The sequence below is a fragment of the Corvus kubaryi genome, unplaced genomic scaffold (assembly GCF_017639235.1).
Source record: "Corvus kubaryi isolate FWS band 111438036 unplaced genomic scaffold, C.kubaryi_AGA036_p1.0 137, whole genome shotgun sequence".
NCBI lineage: Eukaryota > Metazoa > Chordata > Aves > Passeriformes > Corvidae > Corvus > Corvus kubaryi.
The window spans coordinates 16,772,208-16,795,246 of record NW_024580671.1 but is presented as its reverse complement, the minus strand read 5'-3'; the positions used below and the strand labels follow the sequence as shown (position 1 = coordinate 16,795,246).

The window sequence follows — 23,039 nt, the reverse complement described above, 5'->3', positions numbered from 1 at the left end:
AAGCAGGTTAATTACTTTACTCTTTACTTTTTATCATGATCATTTAGTAGTGATCAATAATGCTTTATTACAAGGATTTTCCTTTTCTTGTCACATGTTCTTTTCCTCTAACAGGATTCAATTTCCAAGCACGTTTATCCTTTTGATGTTAAAAGAACTGCCTTGTGGTCTTTTTAAAACAATTGCTTTACACTCTGTAACTAAAGGAAAGGCTGTGTGATTTGCCTTAAAAACATAAAGACCCCGCTTTAGTAGCTCCTGTAAGACACCCCCATGTCATTATGATGGGAATTTCTACCATGCTCCTAACTAAAATGTTTGCATCACAAGGTTTACAACTTTTCCACTAGTAGACTTCCCTTGAAAAAGGCAACTATTTGAGAAAAACAACTACAAATAGTGTGAAACTTTTATTTAAATGTCACTTTAATTTTTTTCAGACTCATATGAATTACAACTAACCTCAAAGTGCATCCTGAGAGGTCTCGTTTCTGGCATCCTTGTGTGTGTGGGTTTCATACTGACAGAACAGGCTGAAATCTCTCTCAGATATTCTGATTGAGCTTCCTGACACACACAGAGCCTTCAAGGCTGAATTGTTTAAGTGAATCTTAACGAAGAATCAGTACGAGGAAGAGGTCCTGTGATGTTAGAATCTCTGTAGTCTCTTGCTGTTTTCTCAGTGAACTGGAGCTTTTCCAGATGGAGAGTAGCAAAGTAAGTTGTTTCTACTTTTAGAATCAAACCTCCATAAACTGGTGTTCAAACTGGAAAAAACAGTGGCTCAAAAGGAAAGTTCATTATAGTGTGCAGTGATGTGAATCAACATAGTTCAGCCTAACTGATATCATGATTCAGGAAAACAAAGCTTTGATTGTACTTCAAATAACCCACAATTTATACTCTTTACACATAAATTTTTGAAAATTATTTTGAGAAGAAAGTATTTTTAAGTCAGAGCTCAAATACTTATGTCTTATAGAACCCAGAGACATCTCACAGCAGGATATATAAAATTACTATGAGCGCATTCTGACTTTGTACCAGTTTGAAATAAATATGTTTGTGATACTGGACTTACTTCCTTGCATTCATTAAACACATGACACAGATCTTGACTTTCTAAGTATGATATATGCTTACTAACTGATACTGCTAATGCAGCCCGTGGACATGGATGATACACCAATTGAAATTAATTTCCTCAAGAAACAGAATTAGAATGTGAGAATTAGTGATACAAGTTGTTTACGCTTTTCAGGCAGCATTTTGCTGACTGTATAAATACATGCAGGCTCCTGAACATTAAGTTAGTACAGTAACAACACAGACTACATGTTTTAATCCCGTATAAGACAAAATCAAATTAAAACCTCCAGCAGGATGTTTTCTGTTACATACTGGTCTTTAGAGAAAAAGCTCTACCTCATTTATTCATGCATTACGGAGTCATAATAAAATTCAGTGCTGGCACTGGTCAAGATAAATGCTAGCAAAATGCTCCTCTGACAGCACTATCACTTAGAACTGCACACATTTGTTTCATAACATTCCCGTTTTTATATTGTGAGACTTGTGCACTTCTACCATGGGACTGGCAGGCCTGACCTGGGGCACATGCCATGAACTTTGGCAGAGGCTCTGGATGGGAGGGTGCTGTGCCAAGCTTCCCTATGCTGCCCACCAGCCCTGTCCCTCCTCTTGCATCTCAGCACAGCTCTGACCCACACAGGAGTCTTGCGGCCCCCGATCTCTCTCCAGCTGCTTTGTGCTTTGGCTGGGTTTAGAGATCAGTTTCGGAGCATCTGAACAGGATTTGTCTGGAGTCCAGGTATATACAAAATGCATCCCAACCCTTAAGAGAAATGCCTGGGTCTAAACCAAGGGGCTCTTTGGTGAGGGAACCTTACATTCACTTCATGTAACCCAAAGCAGAAATGCCAAACAGTCCAGTATAGTTGCAGGGACTGTGGCACCTTTATGTACTGTGCCTGACTATTTGTTCAGGTGAACACAGCCACAACATACCACAAAAAATCATGAGGTTGAAACAGATGGCATGTCAAGTTATAGAGCTTCTATACCAGAGGGATAAAGAGAAGGCATTTAACCTGCTACAACTACACAGGTCAAGTAGCTACTCCTCAGGTACAGAGCCACCAAAGACAAATGGGAGGGTGACATCTCAATGACCAAGAATCCAACAGAAACAGCTGGGCCATTTCACACAGGTCACTGCCTGTGAGTCATAAAAATCAGAGAAAAATATACAAATTTTTTTAAAAAAGACCATTTGGAAGACATGGTCCAGTGAAAACATAAGGCAAAAAAATCAAAAGGGAAGTTTCAAGAAACACAGTTGAAATGTATTACAAAGAACAGAAGTGTGCCAATGGACCACTGAAGCCACTGACAAAACACCTACTACAATTTCTAACTTAAAGATCTACTATAGCAAAATATTAGGACAGAATGGCAAACAAGCAGTGATCATGGAAATACTTGCTGGAAAACCAGGTCTTGAGATCAATGATCAGACTATTGCAGCTATAACAGGTAATGCTGTATACCGAAGATCTAAAATCTTTTATGATCTTAGAAAAAACTCAAGTCAAATGCAATGCCCTTTTAATCTACTTCATATTTAGGTTGGCAGTCATTTGACTGTCATAACATGTAACATGCTGCGGAAAATCAAAAAAGGCTCCAGTTGAGCACTCCTGACTTCACACTGTAATGAAGGTATCAAATATGGGTACTCTTCAAGTACAAAGTAACTTGAGCATTCCACATCTGTACAGCAAAATAAGTGTTATTGTTTATACCACAGGACATAAATCTACCACCCTACCAAGTGGGGCAGATAAACTCCCTAACATGAAACTGTATTGCATAAATAGCCACACACACTACATTTGTACTCGGTATCATCTGGCATATCCTTATTGAGGAAAACTGCTTGCACACCCCCAGTTACCTGATCCTACTGTGGAGCAGGTGAGCATCTTTCAAAAATGTGCACATTATATTGCAAGCTAAGCAGAATCATAGAATAATAGAATGGTTTGGGTTGAAAGGGACCTAAAAGACCACCTAGTTCCAACCCACCCCCCGGCCATAGGCAGGGATGCCACAGCACAATTTCAGTCTGGTTATGTGGTTTTAGTGGTACTGACTAATATATTATTTAATACCACAATTATCAGGTCATTGAACACTAGTCTTTTTCCATTCGAGTGACTGTAATTAAGTACTGACTGAGTGTAGACAACAACTCTGCAAAGAACCCACACTTTCACAAATACATTTCCCTGACTTCAGTGAGACACTGGTCAGGATGATGTGCCCAGCTCTTCAGAGGCACAGACTTGCTTTAAAGCTGTACAAAACTTACCACTTTTTTTTCCCTCCCACTTCTGGAATGTCATGTTCTTTCCTGCATTGTGCGAGGCTTTTATTGATGCAATATTTAAAGCTACTTTAAAAAGCCCACAGAACAACATTCAAATGCTTTCAGGCTTTTCTCCTAGTTTCAGCCTACTGGGAGTTTGTGGATCAGAATGTGAAGCAAAAACCTCAGACAGAGGCTGGGAACAACTGCAGTTTTAGGATATAGATGGTCACACAAAGATGCAGAGTTCTAGCAGAGGTTTCAAGACAGGACATGGTGGAAGGAAGCACGGGCTGGGAAAGGTTATGAAGGCTATTTGGACAGACAAATTTAACCTATACTGAAGTTAAAATACTTAATGCTTGTAATTTCCTAACATTTAAGTTTTTTTCTTGCTTTCCTACTGTTTGTATACACAACCATATGCTAGTTTAAACCCTACATCCCTTCATCAAGAAAGCTGGCTGAAGTCTCAAAGGGTGAACTCTATCACCTGGTTATACGACATGCACACCCTGTGGCAGTCATCACTGCTGACAAGAATCTACAACACCGGTGCTCTTCCAGAAAACCAGTACTCCCCAGTAAAAACAAAGCAGTGAACAAGGTGTTTCAATAGGCATAACAAATTATCCTGGCATCTGTGTTATACCCAGAACATTCAAAACACTTGAAGTACCTCCCTAGCCTATACCTCTATATCTACATAAAGCATGTCCACATCTATTATTTGTTCAGTGATGAGAACGCTTTTTCGAGTAAGAATCAGGTATTTGCCAATACAGAAACAGTTTAAGGGTCTTCATCAGTCTGAGGACTAATGAAACACCACTCACTCTCTCTCCACAGCAGGTAACAGAAAGACTGAGCAGAGATTTCAAAGAACTTGAAAGCTTTAACATGCAAACAAGTTACCATGTTTAAGTTGTGTACCTGCTCACCAGGCAGTCTGAAGCAGCTCACTTCTAAATGAGCTCTGGTGAGAGAACAGAGGAGCTGATACTAGGTAGTTTGCTCATGCAGCAAAGCCTTTACTTGCTACTGAGCAGGCAAGAATTGGCTTAGACTACTAAAATGGAATACAAAGATAAAGGCCATCCATCTTTGCTTTTAAGCAATGAAAGTTTTCTGAATTCAGAGAAAATCAAATAGCAAGTCTTTATTGGGTATTCAGCCTTGTGCTAACAGAAATTACACATTCATTCTGAGGTGTGGGGATGCCCCCTTGTCTTCAGATAAAATATACTACACATTTGCAACACAATTATTTGTAAAATTATGGCAGGAATTATGGGCACTTCAGATCTCTATTATCTACCAAAACAATCCATCACTTATTTTATTAAGTTATTATAGCCTGTTCAGTGAAATATTTAGTTTCACATGTATATTTTCCCATCGTCTGTTATTTAAGAAATGTGCTGTGAAGGCTAAAAACACTAAAATATTATTGCAACAGTTACATGAAAGGATTTTGCCTTTTTAATTTTCAAACAGAGAAGCACATAAAAGGTGATTTTACAACAATAATTTACTAATTTCCAGTCCTCCAAAGATCCACTTGCTTATCAGGTAAATGTTTAATATTACTTTGAGATTGAATTTTTAATTAAAAATCACAAAAAAGGCTCTTAAAACATTTTTAAATAATACTGCTTTAGGAGATACATTCTGGTAATCGTATTAAAATAGTGTTGCACTTCCAGAATTAATTAGTGAACCTGTCCTCCAGGTGTAATTGCTAATTGTTCAGTTCACAATGATTAACCCGCATCAAACCAAGATCCTTTACAGAGCTTATAATGCCTACTAGTAAAAGGAATCTCTTCTCTCTCTCTGTAGTATGGTGGAAGCCTCAGGTCTTGAAATCCTCAACTGCACACAAAGATTCAACCTGAGAAACAGATCACCATTGTATGGTACCCCGGATGCTTGAAAGTGCCCTGTGGGAAAACAACTGAGGATGCAAGCACATGTGATCATTTGGAACTGGTGGGGGTTTTTAAGGAAGGGTGCTGAGCAGGATATCAACCTCTAAACCCATGAAACAGAAACGGGCAGATACATGTGGGCAGCTCATCTGGCTAAGGTCTGAGGATCTCTTGTGAATGCAGAGATGAGAAGAGGCAGCTGTGTGCTCGGGCAATGGCTGCTCTGTTGTCTTGCTGGAGCTTTCACCCAGGGACATGAGCAGCCAGCAGCTCCCCATTCACCATGCATGCTGTGGATATTTTGGAGAGGAAGGAGGTAAAGCACTCAGTCTGATCTGAATAGGAGCAGTAGTATAAGAAAGCAGGGGTTGGGAAGGCATCTAGTTCACCACTTATTTGGCTAAGGATTATTCAGTAAAAAAGAAACAACAAATAACAAGGAAAGTGGTAGATTACACACACACAAATATTAATGAGTGGGTGAAAACAGAGACAGTAAGTTGTCCTTGTCAATATGGGAACTAATGCCATTAAAGGAACTACTCACACACATACTTCAACAGGGTCAGCATGAACTCTTGTCACTGATGTGAAAGGGGAAATGTGTGATTATCATATCATAAAAATACCATATCATATATGGTATTTTTGAGAGTGTTCGTGGATAGGATCAGAAGGCGTTTGTGGGATTTTGTATATTTTATAAGGAATTTAGTGGAGAGGACAGAGAAAAGGAAGGGGCAGGGGGGCAAACACTAGGCAATGGAGATGGGGAGTTGAGGAAAGAATAAAAAGGGCAAGTTGCATTTAAACAGTGGATAAGCTTCTCTGATCAAACCCTGCACCTGATCACCTCTTTTCCTTCTTACTAAATCCTTAACTACTTTTTGTGTAATTCACCCTCTGTTCTATGTGTGATACTGCTGCATAGTCTTAAGTGCCAGCAACTACAGAAGATGCTGCAGCTCTCAGGGTCTGCAGGTCCAGGAACCAGCAACTGGAGGGACGACAGTGTATCTATGTGTAATTCAGAGAAGTCCAGCCAACAAACTAGGACATTCTTCTAATATTTGAGGGATTCATGACTGTGGGGTGCATATGAGACAAGGGCCAATGTGTGTATCCATTGCGATAGCCAACACCAAGTTGCTAGCAAAAAGGAGGAAACCTCCATGCAGGGCAAGGGGGTCCAAGCACAGAAGTCAGAGAGGTTTACAGGACGTCGTAACGTTCATGGGACCCACAAATGCATCTGTCCTTCTGAATCAGACAGCGAGGGTGCCTACAGTGTTTTCACTAGTGCACTTCAGTCCTAATCAGTCTTCACCACCCCAAACGGGACTCAAAAGTACCATCCTCCTTTACCCTCCACATCTTGAGAACTGGCTTTAAGGCAGGGCACAGCCACGTAAATTGCTGCTGTTGCCATTTTCCTCACTGCCTGGCTCTCTCAGGGGAAGGAAATCCAAAGGGAATAAGAGGTTTCCCTTTTTTCCTCAGGGGTCACGCTGGCGAATTCCTTTAATCAGTCCTTCAGAAGGGCTACCCTGATGCATGCATGAGCTTTGCCTAAGGTGTCCCACAGCACTGTACCCTCTAATGTAGCTTGGAGCAGCAAATGTGAAGGACTATGTCACTACAATGCAGTTGTCAGGAGTTACTGATAACCTGGGGATGTAATTTACGAAACACTTGTCAATTCCCCACCCTTATTGTCTGAGCCAGTGGCTGGGTAAGCAGCCCAAAGTCCAGAAATGGACATTGAACAGACTTAAGAATCCACACTGATACACAAGCGGCCTGTGAACAAGGGAGTGCTTGCAAATCTAAAGAAGAATGCATCCATTAACCTGGATGGAGAAATCTTTTGGGTCTGAGAGTACATGGGACTGCCTTTCAGTGACCAGGAAAGAAGAAGCCCTGCGTTCCAGAGTCCACTGCGTTGAGCAGCTCTAATAGCATCCTTAACAGAACATAAGAGTTGAGCAAAAGAAGTAATGCCTGCACTATCAAGAACCAAACAGCTTTCACTGGAGTATCCTCTAGGTAGAACAAAAAAAAGTAGACGTGGGAAGACCAGTCAAACTTTAGTTTTCCACAGTAAACCAAATATTCTTAAAAATGGAGTACAAGAGAGAGATGTGGAAGGAATCAGAATAACATGCTGTGCTCTGACATGGCACACCCCAGCAGCATGTACTCAAAAGCTCTTGAGCACAAGCACCTTGAGTAGGAAACCGTAACTGTCAGACTGATGATGAAACACTGAAAGACACACTTCCAGAAAAAATACTCATTTTAAAATCCATTGACAGATGCTGTAAGAAGTGTTGATACATAGCATAATTAATGCAGACTGAACAAACTGTACTGTGGACAGTGATGTATTTATTAAAAGCCACTTGGTGAAGGCTGCTGGAAAGAACTAACTAGAAAGCAACACTGTCTTGGATTAGAATATAAAAGCACAGGCTTTCCTGTAAATATGAATCAGCAAACCAGGGAATTGTATGTTATTTAATTTTCCTATATGCTGTCTCCAAGTAAGTGACACACCTCAGTGTACATGCAAGTACAAGATGTTGCTAGAGAGAATAGTTTTGTAGAAATAAAACCTCTGAATGAATAAGGATTTTGTTCAGAGGCAGAGAAATAATAAATATTAGGGTGAGGTATTTCTTTGCCCACAGACAATGTGATTTATACTCTTAAGGTATCTCGACCCTAAGTGACTGTGTTCTAAACAAATAATTTCGAAAAGGCTATTTGAGCTATTGGGTACTCTTGTCTTTGTGCAAGGGTAGACTGTTCATGCTGAAGTCAGTCACGGTTAACATGAGAGGAGACAGCAGTTACAAGGCCGGGGCAGAATTTTATGACTCCCAGCCAGCATGTTGGCAGACTTGTCTTATGGAGAGATGAAGCGCCTGGACATACATGGAAGTCTATAGGCTGACATAAAAGTTAATTTAGCCTGACACCTATTGTTTTGATTTTCAACAGTGATTTTTACATAATTCATTACCTAGAGACTCCAAATGATCTGCCAGGGCATGCAAAGTGAGTTTGGGAGCAAAGACAGAGAAAGTCCACTAGTCCTTTCAATGAGTGTGCTCAGTAAGAGGAAAACAGCATAGGCCTCTGAATTTACATGGAATCAACCGTTTTTTCTTTGAACTGGTGCCAATGTCTTTACAAGAGTTACCTGAAAAAATCTCAGGGTAACCTCATCATCTCTAGTAGTCCACAGACCTATGTATACACAGAAGAGTTGCACAGACTCAGGCACATGTTCTTTCCAATAATTAAAACAGCACAGCTTTGATTCCAGGTGCAATTACACCAGTGTGGAAATGCTCTAAAAGGGTCTGGCTTTTCATGTATGAGGTTCATGCCAACGTACTGCAACGCATAAATAAAGCCAGAGTACTGCTTTAACTACTAGCATAAATTGATACTACTTTTATGAATAGAATAAGGGCACATACTAGAGAAACAACACAAATGTCACTTAAAAGACCACTCACTATCAAAGGCCCAAACACAGAACAAAAGTGCTCTAATTCTAGGTTTGAAACTCCCTGCTCGCACGACTTCCTTTCATTGTGTCCTTCACACTATTAATGACTTGAGCGCAGAAGTTAAAAGCCAACCTGAACTGAAACCTACTCTCTTAAGAGTGAAAACATTCAACTGTATTTTTCATTCAGATCAAACCAAATAAACCCATAAAATCTCTAGATAACCACTTCAGAATAACGATTTGATCAGAGAACACTTTTCTAAAACCAGACATACCCATCTTAGAGACAACTTGTACCCGGTAAGGCCTGCAAAGTAGTATCATTATCACCGATTTTCTCCCTTTTTTCTGCCTGTGCCTTTCCACAGGACCAGAAGATATAACCCAGGCTCTTGCTCCTGACTCACAATACCCAGGTCTCTCTTAAAAGGACCAGAGTAGCCTGAGGATTTCTTGCCGTTTAGCTACGGTGAGCTCTAGCTAAGCTCCTTCCAGAAGGGTGCAGACATACAGACTTCTCAACACAAACCTGCTGCTCTTGCTGCTTATGGTACCTGGCTTATCCCTGCAGTAATTCCCCACGGTCCATTTGTGCTCCTCGCTGTGCGCCGCCTGCTTTGCATTATCTCTGTGTATGTGTGTGTTGACAAACGGATTTATGTGAGAAGCCAAAATGCCGCCCGGACCATCAGCTCCACGTCCCACCGCTCTGGCACGCTGCCGGCATCGACTCCCTCTCCACCTCGACACGCTGTTGGAAACTCTCCCTGTCCCCACACTTCCGTGTGCCAAACGTGGAACGACTAGCATCAGTAGGACCAGAGCGACTCACGTCCCGGTGACCAGCGGGAGACAGGTACGGGGCTTGTACGGAGCTCTCCGCGGAACCCCGCTCCGACGGGCGACAAGTGAGCCCCACGGCGCCGGGCCCTGGCGCTGCCGGCTGCCCAACACGTGTCAGCCGCTCCCAGCCCAGGGATGGCTGCGCCAGCCCAGCCCCGTCCCACCGTCCGAGCCGGGATCGCGGAGCGGAGGGGAGTAGGGGAGCGCAGTGCGAGACCCCCACGCCTCCCGCAGCGCACTCACCTCCCCGTGCCGGCGGTCCCGCAACCCCGCGGGACGCGGCCATTCCGCCGCCGCCGCTCCGCCCGCCTCGCGGCGGGGCGGCCCCGGGAGCCGCGCTCCGCCCCGCTCCGCCCCGGCGGGGAGCGCGGGGCCAGACGGGGCTCGTAGTCTCTCCCGCGGCCGCGGGCGACGAGGGGCGCGGCCGCATCGAGGCACTACGTTCCCCGGCGTGCAGCGGGACGGGGAATATAAGTGGCTGGCGGCGAGCGCGCTTCAGTTAGTCCGCCCGCCCGAACAATGCTTTCGCCGCCGGGGCCGGGCAGCCGCGGCTGAGCGCGGCGGGAGCCCCGGGCAGCGGACGCGCTTGCCGGCCACCGCCGCTCCCCGCGGAGGGGCTGGCGGCGGAACGGGCGCTCGCACGCCGCGAGCATGTGGATACCCACGGAACACGAGAAGTACGGCGTGGGTGAGTGAAAGAGAAGGCGAGCGGGATAGCGTGAGGGCGAGGAGCGGCGCTGCCGGCGGGTAGCGCATCCCGGGCAGAGCGGGCTCGCCCCGCGGGGCGCTGCTGTCGTTCCCCGCGGGAGCGGAGGCAGCGCCGTGTGAGTGCAGCGATGGGGGCCGAGGTCCCGGCAGGGCGCGGGGGAGCGGCCCCTTCCCCGGGGGCACAACAAAGGGCGGCTGATGCCCAAGCCGCGGCTCCGGCGTCTCCCGCCGCTGCCAGGGCAGGGGCCGGTCCCCCGTCTCCGATCCGGGCGCTCGGTTCTCCCCGCTGGCGCTGGGTGAAAAGGCTGGCGTTTCACGGGGAACAAAGCAGCCTAAAAACATATCGCTGGGAACGGCGATCCGGTGGGACACGGTGTCCGGCGGCGGCCCGGCAAGGAGCGGCAGCGGGGCCGCGGGCATTGTTCGCGCGTCGGGGGTTTTGTCGCTGCTTCACTGGAAACCAGACAAAGTGTCGCTTGTGAGAGCCGCGCTGCCTCGCCTGTTTGTTCCCCTCTGCCCGGTGCAGGGCTCTGAAGCCCGCGGGTTTGACTTGCGGAGTGATCGGAGAGACTCGCAGTGATTTTATTTTTCTTGGCACCGCCTACGCCAACACCCGGTGAGCGCCGGCCGCTCGTCCCGGACAATAGCCCCCTCTGACACGGGTGTAGCTGAACTGTTGTACAGACCTGCCGGCGTAGTAGGCAGCTCTCCGTGTGTTTACGTCGCGTTTGAACGCGGAGTTGTTCATATTGGAGAAAAGCGGGAGGAGCGCGGAGCCCTCCTTTGTGTGTGTGTGTGTAGCAGCGCTGTGGCGAGCCGAGAGCGCGGGGCCGCTCCGTCCCATCTGGAGTTGAGCCCAGATGTTGCCGTCTTACGAATGCTAAATTACACAGATCATCGATGGGTTTTTTTTTTCTTGACTTCTTTATTTGTCAGGTCACAGCTGGGTTGCGAGATATTGATTACTCCTGCCACCCGCCTTTCTTTACGAGGATGGGCAAGAGGCTTAAAAGCCACTCTGGGACTCCCTGGAATGGCATGCTGGATATTAGCAGTCAAGTATTTCAAGCTGCAGCCCTCCTCTCTGTCTATTTGTTGTTTATTTTTATTTTCGAGCCTAGTATGCTATTTCACAACTGAAGCATTTCCACCCCCTCCCCCCGGCATATGAGCTAAGAATCTCTATCTTTCTTATACTGAAAACAAGCAGATAAACACTGTTCCTCCTATTTGAATAACTATCCCATCGCTGCTAAACAATTAAGAGATATCCCTTAAGTAAGCTTTTCTGCGTTTAGTAACCCTTTTCAGGTACTTAGAGGTGAATTGCTCTTCAGCTCTGCCTTGCTTTCCAGGGCTGGTGTCACTGAAATCTTACTCTTGCTAAAGAAATGCAGTTGCAATTTCTCAATAGAGAGCTTTCTTTGGATCAACCAGAAAATGTAGTCCACTACAAAGATTGTCTTTATTTGTGTAAATATAATATAGTCACAAAAAAGATGCTTATTCTTATTTAAATTCAATTCCTGGTTTTCTGTGATTTGGCTTCCAAAGGCTATTCAAGATAGTAACAAAAAGCCACTGTTCAAATTGGTTTCTCTGTATCCCTAGGATGGGAATGATATTATAGTTCAATATGACTATTGCAAAATGTTGAAATACTAACCTAAAGTAATTTAATTTTTCTCTTGGACTGCTTTTTATACTGTGTGCTCACTCACCTGCATGATGAGTGCTGTCTGCAAAATCTTCACACCCAATTACCCTGGAAGCTATTGTACTATATAGCTGTGGGAGGGGAGGCAGGAGAAAGGGTTGTATCTTGCTGTATAATTATTTAAACTTTATATTAAGTGAACCTCATAAATCAAACTTGCATTTTGCACCACAGACCAGCTTATGTGTTTTCTTTTTTACTGATGGGATGATTACATTTCCAAACAGCTATTTTAATATTTGTGTGTTTATCTGCTCTGGTAAAATGGGTGCATTAGGAAACCCCTTTGAGAATCCCAATTAGTTGTACCGAGAATATGTATCCTTTATACAAAGAGCTCAGCACTTGCCTCAACAGCAGACCTCATCTGCATTTTCCATCTGAATTTTGCAGCACATGCTGTGTGCTGCACATTTCTACTGTGATGCCAAAATGGATGAATAACCAGACAACAGCCACCTGGTTGCACTGATGGGTTGCTGGTAACCAGGTGGCTGTTGCTCACTAGCACAGCCTGACTGATCCCACTTTGAGGGGTAGGTAATACGAGTCACAGTCTTCTACAATTTTTTTAACTTCTGCGTGCTAGCTATTGATAATATCTGGTTGATTTTTTTTTTTTTTTTTTTTTTTTTTTTTTTACTGAGCATGTTGCTTAACTCTGAGTTCATTTACTAGTAGGCAGACATACTGCTAGTTCATTTCATGGTAGACATTCATGCTGATATAAGGAGAACGTTACTACACTTTTATGTGCCACCTTTTTTACTACAGTTGTGTGTTTTTGTTTCCAAGGCTATAGATTTTGTCAGCTATGTTGTCTTATCCCTCAGGATGCTAAAAGTGAAATAAACACTGGAATATTTCTGGTATTGAGAACTTGCTTTGTCTGGGTTTTGATACCTGTATTTTCAGAACAGAAGGTTAAACTTGTGTATTTCACTTTGAAATTACATATTTTGAATCACACCTTCAGCCGTGGTGTCAAACCAGTGATGGCATTGTACAAAGGACTCTGTGATCAGTTATGTGAAGCATTTAGCACAAGGTATGCTGATGAAAGGGTTGGAGAGGTAAGATTATTTTTTACTGTTAACAGTGTTTAAATCTGGTAGATGTCAAATGGAGCTGACTTATGTAAATGCTGTATGCTGATCCATGTGAATTCAGAGCCCAAGAGTATCACAGATTCATTTAGGTTGGAAAAGACCTCCAAGATCCAAAGAGTCTAACCACTGACCAATATTGTTTAGAATGATAACCAAACCCTTTGTTAAAATGAGTCATTTAAGACTGCATGGCTTTGGATGCTCTGCAGGCAGCAAACCAGTAAATGTAGCTTTCAAAAGTGACTCTTACTGGTTGGTTCATACTGGAAACTTTTAGCTGCAATAAATAAATCACGGGACTACACAATTACCTTATAGCTGCTGTTTGGAGTAAAGATACAAGTTCTGTTTCATCCTCTATATTCAGAATATCTTTCTTTTTGTCTCACCAGATCTGCGTATTGCCATATCATCTGATTTCTTTGATTTACCTGAATCTGTAAGGGTGCAGTTATGTTCTCTGCAAAGTAAGCGATTTACGCTTTTTTACTGAGCACAAAGCTTCTCAGTATTTCTCTGGAAGGCATTTTTTGGATTAGGGTGGAAAGATTAATTAAGGAGAATGATTAAAAACAGTTGCTGAATGTATCATCTAATTTATAAGCAGAATGATATTCCACATGCTGAAGTCGTTCTGTACAGCAAAATACACCAGTTTAACTCTGCCAAGTTGAAGTTGATATTTTTAGTGTGGTTAAGCCATAAATGTGCCTTTCTGAGGGGGGCATGAAGTTTGGGCATCTCCTAGTTCATAGACGGAGAAGTGTAAGGTTCAAATGACTTTGTACTGTAAGCTGAGGTTCGTAGGAGGGGGCGTATTAGTTGATCACGGGAGCAGTATTGACTTGCACATAGACAAAAGCCAATCAATTGGCTTGTGTCCTGTTCTGAGTTGCAGCCAAACTAGTCTTGCTAACAGTCCTGTTGAAAGATAGCAAAGATGTCCTTATCTCCATGCTGCAATCCCTTTTTTGACTGCCAGCTAACTTTACTGTAAATTAACTTGATTTGTTTAGCTCAACAGTATCTCTGTCAGTAACATGCTATAATGTGTTTTGTTAAACATAAACACTTCATTAGCCTTTCTTGTGTGCCTCTTCAAACAGTACAAATAAAGCCTTCAATCAAGCATTATTTCCTCCATTCCTCCCCATTAATTGTGCTTCGGCTTCTATGTGGAATTCACTTTGTATTTTTGTCTTAGACTAATATTGTCACTAATAATGAGTGATATCCAAAACTACTATCAAGCTCTCTAAATAACTATTTAGAGTTGAGGCAGGGCAAAGCATAATGTATTTGTGGGTTCATTTAACTAAGGGGCAGTTGAAGGGTGATTTTTGCTTTCTAGTTACAGCTTGTAACTGTTTATGGGGCTGGTCACCTGCAAGCAAGTGAAGGTGAGGTACCATGGGGCTCCAAGAATGAAGCTGGCAGGATACCGGTGCTCCTTTCCCTCACTGGGACAGTGGGAGTCCATTATGAAATCCTCCCTGAGTTCTAGCTAGCTGAGATAGCAAAGACCCACACATTTTCTATCGGAATATTTTTGACACATGACACATTTGTCATGGAGGCTTTTATATAGATTTAGTATATCAGTCAAATAAAGGTGATATTTTTTTCTAGTCTTTTATATAAGCAGTAACTTTCAGTGTCTTTAAAAAATGGAATTAACTTGCAGTTTTTGGACAAAAAAATTGCTACCTATGTTCTGTTGGAGAGCAGAATATGAAGGTTCAGATTCTTAAGTAATTTTTGGTCATAAGACTAGTCTTAAATAAAGTGGTGGAATTTTCTTTAAATAAGGCTAGATCAAGATTTTAAAATGATTTTTAAACAGCTGCCTCCAAGAATCTGTAGTCTTCCATATGGATGTGTGATGTTTTGAATGTCTTCACTATCTCCTAAGGACAGCTCAGAGCTGGCTGGCTCATTAACATGTTACATAGTGCCCTTCAGAGATCTAATTTTTCCTATTCACTACATATTTGGAGCTACTGGGGAAATTTCTGAAGGCGGAGGTTGTTTCAGGGTTAGCTGTATACTGATGACACTGTTTTTCTTCCTCTTTTGCTGTATAGAGGGTTTTTTACCACCATTCTCAGTGTTGGACTTGGGAGGCTACTAGCTGGGGTGGATTTAACCAAAAGGTGATGGAACAATGGTGAATTAAATGACATAAGCCACGAAGGTGAGAATGTGTTCTCCCTGTGGAAAGGGAGAATTTTTTTTTTAGTCTAACATAGGCTAATGTAATCTGTGATTGCTTCTGCGCACTCAGGCAGCATGTGATGGAGTCCCTAACTTCTCTGTCAAGGAAGCTATAATTGGTTACTGGACTCCTACCATGCAGATCTCAGCAGCTTTTTGCACTGCTTGCAAGAGTGTCTGCCACTGACTCATCTTGCTTCCCTAACCTACACCCCAGAAAGGAAACTTCTGAATAAAATATGGTTTCATGTTTGCAGCCTGGTACAATGTTTTCTATGATGTTCTATAGTTCCCAGCTTGTTTCTGAGTGTAATTCACTGTGTAGGTTTTGGTCTATAAAGTTCTCTTTAATTTGAGTTTTGGGATTGGGGAAAATCCTGAGGAGAGCATTTGGCTGCTTGGGTCATTTGTGACACTTGAATGTATTCAGCAACTGAGACAAGGCACTTTGAGCAGACAGTTTGCACCCCTGGGATATGTCTTAGTTAATTTCTTTGGTTTTGAGAGACTTGGTGTTGTGGTTTTGTTTTTTTTTTTTTTTTTAAACTGGATTTGTTGGCTCTGTGAAGGTGGTGTGGAACAAACTTGATAACCTCTCAAAGCCTGGTTCTTCACAGAAGGGTTGAAATGCAAAGGTTTTGCTTAATTTTCGGTCTGGAATTTGTTTTGTTGCTGTGGGATTTTTTGTTGCATGTAAGTGTACATCATTGAGTAACCTTTTGTTTTGCTTTTCTTCATTTTCTTGCTATCTGTTTGTGAGGAGCTGGGCAGAATGCCTTTGAGGTGATCATTGTCCACTTTCCAGTGATTTGGAAGCCAGGTGACTAACTTGGAGGGAAACGTCCCTTTTTATTTATTTGTTACATGCATTTAATTTGTCTTAAATGTCTCTAGCATTATGTAATACAAATGATTGATTTTTAAATTTTTTTTTCCCTGAAGGTCATCAATAGAAATACAGAAAAATGTTTAGGAAGAGTTTTGAGAGATTTAATCTGTACTGCTTTCTCAAGGCCCAGCCAGCTCTAGCTGTCACTTCTGAAAGATATTTGCCAACATATTTTTTTAAATGCTGATAGCAGAGCATCTACAACTTCTATAGTCAGTGCTTAGCAATCTCACTACTAGAAGCGTTTAGCACTGGACCAGTTTTCTTCTTGAACATGTCATTATGTACATATGAAGACTTGCCAAGACTTTCCCTTTTATGAAACAGCTCCAGTTATTTCATTCTTTCCTTGTAAATGATATGTTCTTATATTTGACCAATTGATCCATGTTCAAAACTGGACAGGAAAGCTTTATCAGGTAAAGCAGGAGAATCTTAGTGTGCACTTTAGGTGATGTGTCTTGTCTGCTTGTCATTCCTGGTGTGACATTTGTTCCTTTTGCAGTAGCATTGCACCGACTCATGTTCAGTCGGGAACTGCTAATCAATCCTTCAGATCCTTTTCCGGAATTCGCTTGTCTAGACGGTCGTTCCTCCATCCTGTATGTGTCAGCTGATGATTTCTGCTTATGTATCTTAACTGAATGACACTTCTCTTCGATGCTATTTATTCTGTTTGTCAGCCACACTGACTCCCAAATTTCCTTTCTCTCATATGCCTGTTGGAAGCACCTTGTCTGACAGGTTTCAGAGATGCTATTTAGGAACTGTTCTCACTAGCAGAAGCAGATCTTGTTAAGAGAAGCAGTGCATGATAAGCAACTAAAGATGCTTGGATGCCACAATGATTTGCCATTAGTTTGCATTTGTATGTTTAAAGGGATGTGTTTTTCAGATCTTTACAATGACAAGAGACCAAAGTGATAGCTGCTTGCAGTTTCTCTTCATAATGCGTTTTTCTAGTTACTCAGAATTTATGTTCCCAGTTATATAGTTTAAAGATGGTATGATAACTTGTCAACTTTGCATTTTTGGGCACCTGAAATGTTTTGTTTAAAAATAATGCTGATATAACTTCCAGATGCTCAAGGGTGAATAGGAGAGCTGCAAACAGTGCAGCTTTGAAAGCCACCTGTGCTATAGGGACAAAGAAACAAGCTTGGATTTTGCAATCTGTCATGCATTGTGCTTGCCATTTTTAGTTGTTTTGAGTAAGAAGGTAGGATAAAATCTAATTAGTTTTGTAGTATTAGAAAAACAAAAGTCTTATTATAGGAAAAAACCCCTTGCTGTTACTGATTGCACCTTTTATCCTTCTCCAGTTAAGGAACCAACTCAACGTATTTTTTTCAGATTCACATGCAATTATTTATCTACTTTAATAGTAACTACTGAAGTTACTACAACTAAAAGTGTACTCAGGTCTCTAGTACAAAGAGTTTTGTTTTCTTGATAGTTTGTGTGTAGAAAACCAGACTAGTAGATGAGGTAATAAACCTGAAAATGGAGTTGTTAATCAGCAAGTCTCACAATAAGGTGTTTGAGGAATTACTTAAATTTATTTCAGTTTTGATTTTTGTGTTACTTTATTTCAAGTGTGTGTTTTTGTGCTTTCAGGGCTCTGGAAGTAGGTGGTGGCTGGTCTAATGCAGTCAGTAGCTAAATCATGTGCTTGTTCAGTCCTTTCTGCAGCACAGAAGAAATGTGATGCTCTTTGAAATCCATTGCTTGGGATTTCTTGATTTGATTTTAGTTGTTGTTTGCACTGAACTTATGATTCCTGAGTTTTATTTAGAAATGCAAAATAAGTCCTTAACTATAAAGGTGTTTACTGACACATTTTCATGAATACTTTTCATGGAGTAAGTGGGACTCTACATACACTGTGGATAAGGGATGATAACTGCATAATAGGGGCTCTTCCGTAATAGAAATTATGGAATTCTGTTTAGTTGTTTTTAGTGCAAGGCATTTTCTTTTACTATCATAAATCATTTACTCCGTAATAGGATAATGTTTTATTTTTTTGCAACTCTTTGAAATTACAGGTTACAGTGCAGAAATTAAACGATTACTCCATAAAGTATTATTTTAACTTTTCTCCAGAGTGGTGAGTGGTGAGGTGAGTGTGTACAAGATGTTGGGCGGGTTGGGACAGGACACACCAGTACTTCTGATGCTTTGTTTTGTTCCATGGGATAGATGCAAGGTAACTCAAAAATTTGTATATTTCATTATTTTTATTATAGAAACACTAGTGGGTAACAGCTTGATCCTTGATCAAACAGAAGTTATGCTATAGACTATATAAGTGTGCAGTAGTTGTACTTTCATGAAGTAGCATTCATGCTTTTGTAGGTTGTATTACCCATAAAATAAGGACTATTAATTTTTTTTTTTTTTTGAGAAAAGCCCTGTAAAAAGATGACTATTGGGTTTTAAGAGTACTGTCTTATCTTTTGGAGAAAAATATAGCATGGGGTAACTTAAATGTCATCAGAGGTAATGCTATGAACCACTGAATCCATAGGTACACCTATAAGGAACACTCTGTCTTAAGGTACAGTTATGAGCTACACTGCTTGAAACTAAGCAAGATAGAGAAGGGCCACATGTAAATGGTAGGTTTTTTTGGTAAGTGATAGTGGTAGTTTTGACAAGAAAGTTGGATAATATTTAGTATCTTCAAGGAAAGTGCCTCTTTTCCTAGGCTGCATGGTTCTTTTCTTCACATCTGTACTAGGCCCGTTAGTGCAGAGAGAATACAGAGCTTGACATGCAGTTTGTGTCTTTGCATGGGATTTAGAAATGCTACTTCTGGTGTTAAGATTGTTTCCTCTCTTACTCTGATAAGGAAGAAATAGGAGTATGTATTTTGAAACAATTTCATGGACAACAGTTGGCAGAGCTTGCTCTGTTATTCATGGTTAATAGTGGAAACTTCTTGAACATTCTTTACTTATCTGTTTTTTCCTTATTCCTCTTCATTCTCCCCCTGCCCCCAGCTTCCTTCCTTTTTTTTGGTCTGTAAAACTTAGGACAAAAAAAAAGAGGAAATCGTAAGGTAGAAAACAGATGATCCCTGTTCTTCTGCTTCAGTGTAAGAAGCACATGTCAGTTCTGTACAGGGTTCATTACCTTTCTTCTTCCACCCACCCCTATCAGAAAAAAAATTTACTAGCTGATTATAAGTCAAGCCAAAATGATATTGATATCCTTTTTTCCATTTGGAGTAACAAGGCCTGAATGCTTTTTCTCACTGGGCCAGATGTAGTTCTGAGTTCTCAGCTGTGTTGAACAAATTCATTATTCATTATTCCTATTGCTTGCCAGGTTAAATAGGTAAAGTAAGGGTGGAGGTATCTGCCTGCACGTATTTTGCCATTTTATTTGTCTTGGTGAATATGTCAGTGATAACAGTAAGCATTTCAAGCTACAGATTCTCTGGTTGTTTCCATTACTGAGCTCAATTCAATCACTTAAATTTTCATTATTTTTTTTCAAATTGGATTGGAAGACAAAAGACTTGTATGTGAAAAAGACAACAGACAAGTTAGGCTTTTCATAATGATTTAATTATCCAACGACAATTTCTTTCCACCAATTAATTAAAAAAGCATAGTAAGAGATGCTGAAAGTAGGTAAAATATGAGAATACTATGTGTTTTTCCAGGCAAATGTGTGGTGTTCTTGCATGTGAGACAGCTGTTGGTTTTAGAGTTTAATCTTCTTTGGAGATAGTGTTCGGAAATGTAACATGGTAAGCAGTATTCAGAGCAATCTGAGGTAATGTGCTCTCCAGCCTCAGACTTGGTGACATGGAAATCACTTATTCCATAGTTGCCTGCAGTGTTAATTTCTTTTAAGCTGCTGTCAGTGGTTGCTTCTAGAAAACACTACTGTTTTATTGGTTTATTTTTAAAAAAATATGAATAGTAGCTTTATCTCAACCTGAGCAATTACAATGTGCTTTAAGAAGTAATATATAAAACTTGTTCTCCTGATGAAAAGCCTTGGCTTCCCGGTGGCATGAAGGATGAGTGGTGTCAGTCTTTCTGTTGCTACCTCTCTGTTGTTCAGTGTTGGACTGAATCCATTGCTTTTGTGTCTTCAAGCTTAAGTGTACTCTTGCTTGTTTACATTCAGAAAATTCCTGGGGAAGCCTTTAAGACTGAAAATTTTTGAGCTTTAATGTATTTGCACGTGAAGGAAAGTATTTCTTTGTTTCACTTCTGCAAAGACTCGGTTCTACCAAATCGGCTGGGGCTTGAATAGCAGTGCCTCTAAAAATGCATATTTAATAGGTGTATTAAATGGCACCAGTTTTGAAGATGGCTGAAATAACGTGTATCTACTAAGCAGACACAAATTATGTTGGTCCCCATTTTCCCAATCTAATCTGAAAAATGGAACCTAGTAAATAGGAAAAGTGGAGCTGCAACGTCAGAGAAATTGCATTGGTTTTCACTATGATTCTTACAAAGATATGTTTGTATTTATATTGATTAAATATTGCCTCTAGCTCTCTTTTTGAGCAGCCAGTTGACAGCATCATAATTGACATGCAAATGTGGTTGTACAGCTGATAGAGATCTGTAGTCTTTTTCAGTATGCTTTGCCTCTTTTTGAGTTCCACTGCAAAATAGTGACCAAGTAGAAAGGGACTGGACTGATGAGGAGGTGCCTTCTTTTAGAGAGGCAAAGGTCCAGAATAAACCTTTTTAACTGATAAGTACTGAATGGACTCTTAAACTAGCAAGTGAGGATCTTTTGGTTAGTCTATGGAGTGGATTTATTGTTTGCAGAGTTGTCATAAGTTTGGCTTGTTATTGACCTCTGTAAAATACCATTTATGTTTTTACATACCTTATGCAAAACCTTAAAAGCACTCTGTAGACTACAAATAGCAAGCTTGTGTAGGATATGAATATGCACAGCTACAGTACCAAATGTTAAAGTAATGCAGGAAACTCAGAATAGCATATTGTCTTGAGTATATGTGTGTGGTTAAAACTCTTGAGCAGAATGTAACTGGGGACCAGCATGACCATGGCCACGCCAGCTCTGGGGCTCACACAGCTCTGGCCATGTGCTTCCCTAATGCCTTTGTAACAGCTTCTGTGATGAACAATTGAGAGAGCTGATCTGGCTGAAAACTAATCACTTTTTTTGGCAGGGAGGTATTTATACTGCATCAGCACCTCTAGCTGGGTTTGGATTGTCTGCCAAAATGTGTGTGCCAGCGTGGGGGGGAAGTGAGGGAGGGTACAGCTGGGAGTACAGAAGATGGCAGGACCCCAGTGCTCTGCATGTGCCTGCAGGCATATCAGATAAGGTGTAACAGAAAGCTACAGCCTCATGAGAAATTTATTTGGCCTGTCAAGAATATGTGACACTTTTCATGGGGCAGGAACAAATAACAAACTGATAAATTGTACATCTTCTTATCCAGCTGTTTGGTCTGGATACGTGTGTGTTTTGTTTACTGAACCCACTGTTAGTTATAAAACTCTTACTGCCAAACACAGTAAGTGCTTTCTTACTCTGGAGGCTACTTCGTAAGCAATTAACTGTTTTTGCAATCTCAAACTTTGTCTTCTATCAACAAGCAGACCCGTCCAAGCACACGTTTTGGACATGAAGCTGGGATCGATTTTTGTGAACCCTTAGCAGGCTGCTAAAATAGTTAGTGTCACAAGATCATAGATAATAGAGTGATCACAAGATCAGAAACTAAAAACTCTAAAGGTGTAATTTCAATTTTGTGGATGTAAAACTAGTCAAAATATGCCATGGAGCAAAACTTATGGAAAAAGGTAGAAAGTGACAACTGAGAACTGGTAAATGTACATCAGGAGTTCTGTGAGATGTAAATAATGAAGTAAAATAAAATGAGCACAGATGTCATACTTACTTCTGACATCGTTATGAGAGGTCTGTGTCCTACTGCTGCATTCAGAACTTAAACAGGTAAACTTTAAGTACTTTCAAAATCAAAATATGCGAAAGAAAAAATAAACAGTTCTGCTTGATGTAATAAAAATATTTGATAATTTCACAATAAAATATTTAATATACAAATATAGATACAAATATTTTATAATAAAATATTTTCTAATGACGACATGTAATAATGTGGTTGTTATGAGAACTTGAATACCCTCAGAATAATGTAAACTGCTGCTTCTCTAAAATGATGGCTCTTAAGCATTGCCATTGCCTCTTCAGTCAGCATAGAGTTGTAAGTAAATTTGAGGAAAAGGCCTTGGCAGTTTTTCCTTCTAACTACCTCTACTAGCCTTGTCTCGTTTCTTCTTTGCTGTGGCTGTCTGTGTGTTAGCTCTCCTGGAAACCATCAGTGGAGTGCCTGGGCATTCTGCGCTGCCACAGTCATGTTGCCTTCTGGCTCTTATCCCTTGTTGCCGAGCTCATTTGTCTCACTTCAGTCTGTCAGTTTTTTAGGTCTGAAAACTACAACTCAAGCTTAGAGAAAATACTCTTTGGTTAATTATGTATTGTTTGTTTTGTACCAAAAATAGGTTTTGGATACATAACAAGAACCTTCAGCACAGGAAGAATTGTTTGATTTGGTTATGATCTATGGGGTACCAGACTTCTCAGTGTCTGTTAAATATGAAGCAGCATCCTTAATACTTTTCTGGTATGGTAGCTATAAAGCTGGAGCATCACATATGCAATATTGTACTGGAGGCA

At 41.2% G+C, this 23,039-nt stretch overlaps 2 protein-coding genes across 7 annotated transcripts in view; one reads left to right on the top strand and one right to left on the bottom strand.

Annotated features, from left to right (window-relative positions):
* The window catches only part of ZNF277 (zinc finger protein 277), a 46,382-nt gene extending 36,375 nt beyond the window's left edge, over nt 1–10,007 (bottom strand). The window contains exon 1 of one of the 3 annotated variants that reach the window (XM_042018047.1): nt 9,932–10,007. In XM_042018047.1, coding sequence (XP_041873981.1) covers nt 9,932–9,974 — 43 coding nt within the window. In that variant the 5' untranslated portion in view covers nt 9,975–10,007. Of the gene's footprint in view, nt 1–462; nt 729–9,399; nt 9,671–9,931 lie in introns of those variants that run through there. The other 2 variants (XM_042018046.1, XM_042018048.1) reach the window with 2 other exon arrangements.
* Nucleotides 10,008–10,123: 116 nt separating this feature from the next.
* DOCK4 (dedicator of cytokinesis 4) overlaps nt 10,124–23,039 on the top strand; it is a 233,550-nt gene continuing 220,634 nt past the window's right edge. For 3 of the 4 annotated variants that reach the window (XM_042018044.1, XM_042018042.1, XM_042018043.1), the window contains exon 1: nt 10,125–10,376. In XM_042018044.1, coding sequence (XP_041873978.1) covers nt 10,340–10,376 — 37 coding nt within the window. In that variant the 5' untranslated portion in view covers nt 10,125–10,339. Of the gene's footprint in view, nt 10,377–23,039 lie in introns of all 4 variants that reach the window. The other variant, XM_042018041.1, reaches the window with a different exon arrangement.